At 51.1% G+C, this 9,562-nt stretch overlaps 1 protein-coding gene across 1 annotated transcript in view; it reads right to left on the reverse strand.

Annotated features, from left to right (window-relative positions):
• Positions 1–7,474, reverse strand: part of LOC144773958 (ecto-ADP-ribosyltransferase 5-like) — a 147,479-nt gene extending 140,005 nt beyond the window's left edge. The window contains exon 1 of the mRNA XM_078659010.1: positions 6,968–7,474. Within this exon, the coding sequence (XP_078515136.1) occupies positions 6,968–7,474 (507 nt within the window). The remainder of the gene's footprint in view (positions 1–6,967) is intronic.
• Positions 7,475–9,562: the final 2,088 nt, after the last annotated feature.

Below are 9,562 nucleotides of genomic sequence, written 5' to 3' on the forward strand. Positions count from 1 at the left end.
TTTGGTGGGGTCAAATACTTTGAACAGTTGTGGTCACATCATCTGGCACTCCCATCTGGAATGGTTCCTATGTATTTGACTTATTGGAGGCAATACAACTGCCCAAAAATATTGCAGTAGTTAAGTACGCAGCCCATAAGGCTAAAAAGGACAAGGTCACACTTGGCAATAATTATGCGGATCTGGTGGTACATTATTGTGCAATTGAAGAGCAGACTGTGAAACTTGGTGAAATAGTTGTGATTTAAGAGAGAAAACAAAATAAGTCATGTGAAAATCTTGTTGAAAATGTAAACTGTTTCTTGTTGAAGTCAATGCAGCCATCACTAAGTTAGCTGAGGAACCTGCGGGAGGAAGTGCCAGCTGATGAAAGGAAAAGGTGGGAAATGCCAAGTTTTAAAAAGAACTACCAAGATGTATATGTAACTCCAGAATACATATATGTTTTGCCTGTTTGGATGTAATAGAAAATGACCCGATACCTGAATTGTCAGACTGATATAGGAAGAAATGGAATGACCAGGACATTTAGTAAATAGTGGCGTAATACAAAGTTTCAAAATATTGCAGTAGATTTGTGTAGAAGGTGTGTAGTTTGTAAAAAACAAAAGAGGGCACCTGAAACAAATTAATATGGAGAGCAGGGGAAATACAATAGCTAACAACAGTCTTCCGAGTTATGACTTTCAAAAAGGTAGTATATCCATAGATTCACATGCCCCATAGACAAGTACTTTTTTTATAAAGTTTATTAAATTTACCAATACATGTAAAACATTAATGTAAATAACATGTAGAGATCACGTGTAGAGTGAAATTATCATAAAATCCACAATAGTGGACAACAATTATTATGAAGCCCCATAATCAAGATCAATAGACCAATAGAAAGAGTGCAATTGCAAACTTCGAAACAATGCACAAACATACAACAGCAAGTCAAATAGATTAAAAATAACAAAACAGAAATAATAATATTGTACACAAAATATAGAATACACGTGATTACAAGTACACAGGAAATGCGCCGACGCGCGTTTCGGAGGTGGGAATTCTTTTTGCCAATTCCTTCATCAGGGCATTGAGAGATCAAATAGGGTGGTGGCCAACAGCAATCCTGAATACTAGCACTATTCCTCACAGTGCTATAAGAGGGGCTCAATAAAAATACATACTACATACGTATGTAGGGACAACAAGAGATAAGATAGTTATGGTAAGGCAACATCACTAATATATAATAGAGTATAACGGAGCAACTGCCATGCGTGCAACTTTGCTATTGTTACAGCAGAACTGGAATGGGGAAGCAAAAATTCCAATTCAAAGAAATGACTGACTGTAGATCGGCACATTTCCTGTGCGCTTGTAATCACTTGTATTGTATATTTTGTGTACAATATTATTATTTCAGTTTTGTTGTTTTTTAATGTATTTGACTTGCTGTTTTATGTTTATGTATTGTGTCGAAGTTTGTAATTGCACACTGTCTATTGTGGATTTTATGATGATTTTACTCTATGCGTCATCTCTACATGTTATTTACATTAATGTTTTACATGTATTAGTAAAATTAATAAACTTTGTAAAAAAACTACTTGTTTATGGGACATGTGAATCTATGGATATACTACCTTTTTGAAAGTCATAACTAGGGAGACTGTTATTGTTGTTAGCTATTGAAGGTGTGTAGTTTGCCAAATAAATATTCAGGGACAGTATATTGTAGTGTTAATTAATCATATTAACAAATCAGAAGGCCTGTTTACAAGCCCTTAAGGAGATTTCACTACAATGGCAGTTTGCAAAGGCTAGACTATGCTCTCATGAGCATCTGCTTGCTTAATCTCTGGATGGGTTGAAGCATACCCATGGAAATATTGTTCACAATCTGAGGGATCATGCCAACTGCAACTCTCAAAATGTGTGAACGCGGTTTGGTGCCCCTGTAATTTAATCTATCTGGGGCAGACAACTCAAAAAGTCAAAACACACATGTAGCAGCACAAGAGTTGCATATGTTACAAGACTCTCACTGCTGCTTTGGTACTACATTTCTTGGAATTCAACCATTCCCTAATGACATCAAGTGGCAAATTATTGAACAAGTCTGAAAACCATCCCTCAGGGGTGGTAATACATAGATGATGCTAATTCTATAGTTCTGTAACCGTTTTCACTGTTTAATCTCATGGAGACCTTACTGTGTATTTGTATGTATGATGTTTTGACAATATTCTCTTATTTGATTTACATGCAATGATTCTTAATATGTTGATCATCCGATAATATTGTGTCACTCTAGCAACATGTACCTTACATGAATATTGCATTATCTGCTTATGGGATTTGTGCTGATTCTATCATTGGTCTGATTCTATCAAACACATTTGTTACATTGGTACAAATAACACTCACTGCCTGTAGCGATCACCATAGCCGTCGCGGCAGGGAGAAAATGACTCTGTGTTACGCATCCACTACGGAAACACTACAAGTCCCAGAAGGCCCTGCGACGCTGGAAATCGGGAAAAGGGGTGGACTCTATATAAACTCCTCCCCGTGACCAGTACAGTGCTTGTCAATCCAATTCCGGGTTCTCCATAGTGTTGGATGGTGAATCCCGCACCGCCGATGAAGAGCCTGCGAGGTCAGAGTTCCTGTGTCTTGCATCGTCGACAAAGAGCCTGCGAGGTCAGAGTTCCTGTGTCCCGCATCGTCGACGAAGAGCCTGCGAGGTCAGAGTTCCTGTGTCCCGCATCGTCGACGAAGAGCCTGCGAGGTCAGAGTTCCTGTGGGTTCGAGAGATACAAGCCGTATCCTGCTGTTGTTCCGTGGTTTCAACCATCGCAAGTATACCTGTGGAGTGCGGGCTCGCCTCCAGTGTTTACCTTGTGTAACCTGTCTAACCTTTTTGTTATCCAGTGCGGAGTGCACATTTTTCTGTTTGTTTTACTTTGAGGTTTATCAGTCTACATTAAATAGACTTAAGTGGAATAGAACCCTTAATCCTCTGGAACCATTCTCCCCACAAGAAGCATTGTGGTTATACGAGGCGTGTATATCTAACGTCTCGTGTGTAGAGAGCTATAGAACCTAATATTTGCATCAGAGGTGTACTAATACAGAGAAGTGAAAAGTAACTTCTCAGTACTTTTGGCAAGATTCCCCATACCGTCACAAACATTCTCTTTGTTTCTTCACGGCACCAGGTGTGGAGAAGTCGGTGAGTCTAGCGACAAGGGGGGAAAAAGAGTTCAACCAATCACAGGTTACGGTACTTATCTTCTCCTTTCTGTCTTCTCCTTCCCCTGCAGTATATCGATACCAGTGCCTTCGTGGGTATATCCCGATCAGAATACAAAGGGAGCATCAGACGCCCCATTGCAAGTACACCTCACGGCGCCCTTCTGTACATACTCAGATATTGGTGATAACTCCATGGTTGGGTATTGTGCAGAAGGGAGTTGGGAGGACTATCAACATATCGTCTCTGCTGGCCCTCGGATTCAGGTTAGTGGCGCATGCGTGTTCTTGTGCTGCTTTCAATCCCGACAGGCCCGGACTGGCCGTTATGGGCACCGGGCAATCCCCCGGTCGGCCGCAAGGGTGGGGGCCGTTTTTGTTGCAGAGCCGGTTGCAAAATTGGCCCTGTAACAAAATCAGCTGAAAAGCGGCCCTGGCAAAGCGCTCGCCCCCCTACCGCCCGGGGGGCGGGGGGGCCGGCCAAGCACTTTGCCAGGGCCAGTTTTGGTTCCCAGTCCGGCCCTGAATCCTGACACTGCCTGTTTCACTGTATTAATGAGGGTGGCCCATCTACCTCTTCTGTTGCCCTAGTTGTTCCTTGCACCTCGATGAGTGGGTTTTTCACATACTCTATTTTCTAGTTTTTGATACCGAATGCATGAGTGCTTCCTAATATGTACTATTTTTTTTTTTGTAAATATCTTTTTATTGCAGCAAATTAGGTGGTACAATCATCTCATTTGTGCCATTCCCGCCGTTGTCCATTATATATATGAACCTCCATTTCATGTGTTACACAGCCATTTAGCTCACACCCCGGAGGTCGAGCGGTGCAGCAACGGGGAAAGTTCTGCACTGGAGAATACAACATGGCTCATCGATGACCAGTCATTCGGGAAATGGCAGGGCTGCATTTCGGTCCTCGCATTCCCATCCATGTACGCAATGTCTCAGCAGACCCAGTAGGCCCTCTTCTCTATTCCTGGACAACAACCCCCCTCCCGCCCATCTCTCCCAACCCCTCCTACCCCCTTCCCCTCCCCTAGATCTACTCCCCCACCCCTATCTCTACCCCCCACCCCCCACAGGCGTGTCAGAGTACCATCAGTGCTAGTTTGCATTCATCCCGACTAATCCATACCCGAAGCAGACCATCAGGAGCAATCAACATAAAAACTGTCCGTCATCCCGTAGGAAGTAGGGAAACAAGGGGGGGGAGACTAGGCCACCATCCCACCAGGCGGTGGTTCTGCCGGAGCAGGGCTATGCGCAGGGGTGTCTTCCTCATCCAGGTCCAAAAGTGTGAGGTCTAAGGCCAATCTCTCCCACGCCCTGGTCCTCTCAAGAGCCGCTTCATTGCCTGCCCGAAGCGCAGACTGCATACGGAGCTCCCCCTCACAACGGGCCCATTTGTGAAGCTCAGCCTTCCATCTCTCCACAGAGCGGCCCCTATTCGCCTTCTATTGGGATGTGATGGCACGCTTCGCTAAAAGTAGACCCAGGTCCAGAAACTTGCTAGTAATTTTGTTCTTTGATGTGTGTGGGAACCAGTGTAGGATGCAGTGTGCCATGGTGAATTGCAAGTCCCTTTCCGTGACCTCCCTCAGGTTATCCACTACCTCCCGCCAAAAGGAACCCAACTCTTGGCAGGACCAGAACCAGAACCAGAACATGTGCTGGAAATCAGCCAAGTCTGCCGGGCATCGCGGGCAGGCCGCCGGATGGGTCGGGAAATATTTATGCAATTTGTCAGGGGTCAGGTAGGCCCTGTGCAGGACATAAAAGTGCTCCAGCTGAAACCTAGCGTTGTGCGTCCCGTTCCGGGCCCGTTCCACTATGCCAGCCCACGCCTCCTCAGGGATCTCTGTCGTCAGGTCAGCCTCCCATCTCGCCTTCAGGGACAACAGTGGGGGCAACAGTCTCCGAGACCATGCGTCTATATAGGCACGTGACTGCCTTAAACGTCCCCGCCATCACCACCACGTACTGGCAGCCCAGAGACAGTGGTGGCTCCGTCATGCCCGATCTCCAGTGCTTGCGGATCACCGTCGTTAGTGCCGCATGAAGGAGGAAGTCCCCCCCGCCAGCTCAAAGCGGTCTCTCAAGAGGTCAAAAGGCAGCAGCACCCCGTTCTCATAGAGGTCCCCTATGGACGTCAGCCCCTGCAGCTCCCAACTTTCCAGCCGATGCCATGAACCTCCATGCGGTAGTGCCCCGCACAGCTTGAGCGGGATCTCAGGTGCATATGGGACTGCAATACGGCCCCTCCGCGATATCTATTCCAGCATTTCCGAGCCGTCACAAATTCCTGGGTGAGGTGGAAATCTCCCACCGGGAGTCCCAGAACGATCCGGGATAACACCTGGACCGGTCCCGCCAGCTCCCCCGATCCGTCCTCCCCTCTCCTGGCTCTCGCGACCCATTGTGTCAGCCATTGCAGCTGAGCCGCCAGGTAGTATAGTTCATAGTCTGGCACCGCTAGTCCTACTTCCGCTCTAGGACGGAGAAGTGTATTGTGCGCCACCCTGCGCCTGCCCGCCCCCCATAGGAAGCCGATCACCATCGATCTCAGCCGCCAGAAGTAGCTCGCCGGGATCCAGACCGGGAGGGTCCTGAAAAAATAAAGCAGTCGTGGCAGGGTCACCATCTTAAGGAGCGCAACTCTCCCCATTAGTGACAATGGGAGCGAGCTCCAAAAGTCAAAGTTCACCTTAGTGAGCCTGATTGCTGACCCAATATTTCCCTCAAGGATATCTGCCTTGTCATGGAAGATCGAGGTGCCTAGGTAGCGAAGACTCCTCTCCTCCCACGTCACCCCCTCCCACGTCACCCCCTCCGTGGACTGAGGACATATTCTGCGTGGGCGGGTCGGGAACAGGTAGGACTTCGCCCAGTTCACCCGGAGGCCTGACACCCTGCTCAATGATTGAAGGAGGGACTTAGCCCCACGCAGAGAATCAGCCGAGTCCGCCAAGAACATCAGCAGGTCATCTGCATACAATGCGATGTGGTGCATCTGTCCATAGACATCCAGCCCCTGATATGCCTGTCCCAACCGGGCTCGGGCCGCAAGGGGCTCGACTGCTATGGCAAACAATAGGGGGGAGAGAGGGCACCCCTGGCGGGTGCCCCTGCCCACCACACACATCTCAGAGATAACTCTTCCATTTCGGACCCTCGCCGTCGCGTTCCGGTAGAGCAGTGCCGTCCAATCCACGAAGCCCCCGCCTAGGCCCAGCGTGCGCATGACATGAAAGAGGTAAGGCCATTCCAGGCTGTCAAAGGCCTTCTCCATGTCGACTGCAAACACTACCGCCTCATCGCCGTCATAGGTGTCAGCCTCCAACACATGTAGGAGCCGTCGCACGGTGAGCGCCGTGTTGCGGGCCGGGATAAAGCCGGACTGGTCCGCGTGGATCAGCGTGGACATATGGGGGAGCAAGCGCGTTACCAAGATTTTACTCAGAATCTTATAGTCCAGATTGAGCATGGACAGTGGACGATACGCCGCCCTGTCCCACGGCTGTTTGCCCGGTTTTAACAATGGGACGATAAGCGCTTCACCAGTGGTCACCGGCAGGCTGCCCAGCCGTTTCGCCTCGTTGTAAAGCCACGTCAGTCGGGGCGCAAGGAGGTCGGCATAGGTAAGATAGAATTCCGTTGGGAGCCCGTCGGAGCCCGGCGTCTTGTTCCTTGCCATACCCTTGATGGCGACCCTCACCTCCCTTTCCTCAATTTTGCTCCCGAGCCGCTTCGCGTCCTCCTCCCCCAGCTCCGGCAAATCTAGACCCTCCAGGAAACCCTGGAATTCATCCACCGAAGGCAGAACCCTGCTACGGTAAAGCTCTGTGTAGTAATCATAGAATGTCTCATTGATCCCCTGCTGGTCAAACCGCGCCACTCCCGAGTGATCTCTGAGCTCGAGGATAACCGAGCTGCGGCGAGCCGGATCGGCCAGCCAGGCCAAAAGAGCTCCTGTCTTATCGCGCTCCGAGTGCGCACGTGTGAGATAGGCCTTGTTGTCGAAGCACCGGAGGCGCTCCACCGTCACCGCCACCGTTTCCCGCGCCTCCAGTAGGGCCTCATGTGCGTCCGGTCGCTCAGGCCTCGCTCTCTCCAGCACCCGTAGTTTCTCGTCCTCCCTTGTGATGTCCTCTAGCAAGGTCCTCCTAACGCCCGACGCCGTCGCAATGCATTGCCCCCGCACCACTGTTTGAAGGTGTCCCATTCGATCGCAGCTTCCAGGCAGGGATTCGCGGGCGGCACTGCGACCAGCGCAGCTGCACAAGTAGCGGGTTATGATCGGAGATCGTGCGCGTGAGATACTCACTGTGGCACACCTCTGCATGCACATCCTGGGAGCACAGGAAGGCATCGATGCGGACGTGTAACTCATGGAGGGCGGAGAAAAACGAATAGTCTCTGTCGGTCGGATGGTTAGGCCTCCACGAGTCGATCAGATCCCATTGGCGTTGCCAGGCAGACTGCGCAAGAGCCAGTTTGCCAGCCGGTGCATTAGGTGGGGGGGGGTGTGACCTGTCCAGGGCAGTGTCAGTCACGCTATTAAAGTCCCCGCCAAGGAGCAAGGGTTCCACTAAAAACGGGGCCAACTTGTTGGACTGCAAGGAGAAAAAGGCAGGTTGTTCAACATTCTGGGCATACAGACAACCCAGTGTCAGGTCTCTCCCATCCAGTTTGCCTCGCACCATGACATACCTCCCCTCTGGGTCAACTAATTGCTGTGTGCATTGGAATGGTACACCCGCCCGTATCCAAATGGCCACCCCCCTAGCATATGCGGAGTAACCAGTGTGGTAGACCTGCCCCCTCCATCTCTGTTGCAGCGCCTTCCCCTCCTTAGCTAGTAGGTGTGTTTCCTGAAGGAAGGCGAAGTGAATGCCTCGTCTAACTAGATAGGAGTGGATCTTGTGGCGTCTATGCATTGTATGCATTCCTCTTACATTCCACGTGAGACATTTGTAGCCTAAGTCGGGTCCCATTGCAGAGCCCATCGTGCTTCGCTCATTCTCTCAACGATCTCCCCGACACGCCCGGGTCCCACCCCCATCCCCCCCCAACCTGATCAATTAAACTCCCCCAACTCCCACACCCCAGGACAGACAACCAACGTGGAATCCCCATCCAAACTCAAGTAGTGAAAGTGTATCTCAACAATAAGGGCTAGGGTGGCCAGGACCCCGACCCAAACAGGCCTGAAGCCCCCCGCCCCCACCTCCCCCCCCCTGGAACATTCAGGAGGAGCCCAACGGCCCGTCCCCCCCCCCATAATGCAACGATAAGTTCCAGGATGCAGCCATATCTCGCCGCTCATCATCCGAAGGCAGCCTCAACTCACAACCCAGTACCTTACAAGTGTGACCAGTGTCCCTCAGTCCACATCAGCCAAGGATTCCGTCCGCTGTTTGGGGAGTCACCACCGGCAGATCCGTCTCCGAAAGATCGTGCCCACTGCTGGAGCCAGGACTGGGGGCACTGATCTTCGACTGCTCCGATGCACTACTGGATGGGCTGGCGTCTCCCTGGCTGATGGCCACCACTGCCAGCACCGCCTTAGCTCTTTCCTGCTGCCATCCCGACGGGTACCCAGACCTCCGCGTCGACGTTGTCTCAGCAGAGCGCCTCCCAGGCGAGGTCTCCGGAGGGACATCTACGCCCGACTCCCCCCTGGCATCCAACCAGCTCCAAGCCTCCTGCGGCGTGAGAAAAAAATGGGTGTGCCCTCCAGCGATGACCCTCAGCCGGGCCGGGAACAACATGGCATAGGGCAGCTGCAGCGACCTCAATTTCCGTTTGACCGCCATGAAAGAGGCCCGTTGTCTTCGTACTTCTCTGGTGAAGTCGGGGAAAACCATGACCTTGCTGTTATCAATTCTCAGGTCCGTCAGGTCCCTGGCCCTCCGAAGGATGTGGTCTCGATCTCGAAAATGCAGGAGGCGCATCACTATCGGCCGCGGTGGACCTCCCGGTTTGGGCGGCCGCCCGGGACTCTGTGGGCCTGCTCTAGGGCAAAAAACGGGGAAAGTCTCTCCGGAGCCACCTCAGTCCGCAACCACCCCTCCAGGTAGGAGACCGCATCCCGGCCCTCCACTTTTTCTGGGACCCCCACGAGGCGGAGGTTGTTACGTCTGGAGCGCCCTTCACTGTCCTCGGCCCTGAGCTCCAGCACCCGGACTTTCTGCGCCACCTCCGCCAATGACGCACTCAGAGTAGCCACATCTCCAGGCAGATCCTTCAAGATTACCTCCGAGGTCGTCACACGCTCCTTCAGCTTTCTGTGGTCGTCCTTCAATAGGGT

The sequence above is a fragment of the Lissotriton helveticus genome, chromosome 8 (genome assembly GCF_964261635.1).
Source record: "Lissotriton helveticus chromosome 8, aLisHel1.1, whole genome shotgun sequence".
Classification (NCBI taxonomy): domain Eukaryota; kingdom Metazoa; phylum Chordata; class Amphibia; order Caudata; family Salamandridae; genus Lissotriton; species Lissotriton helveticus.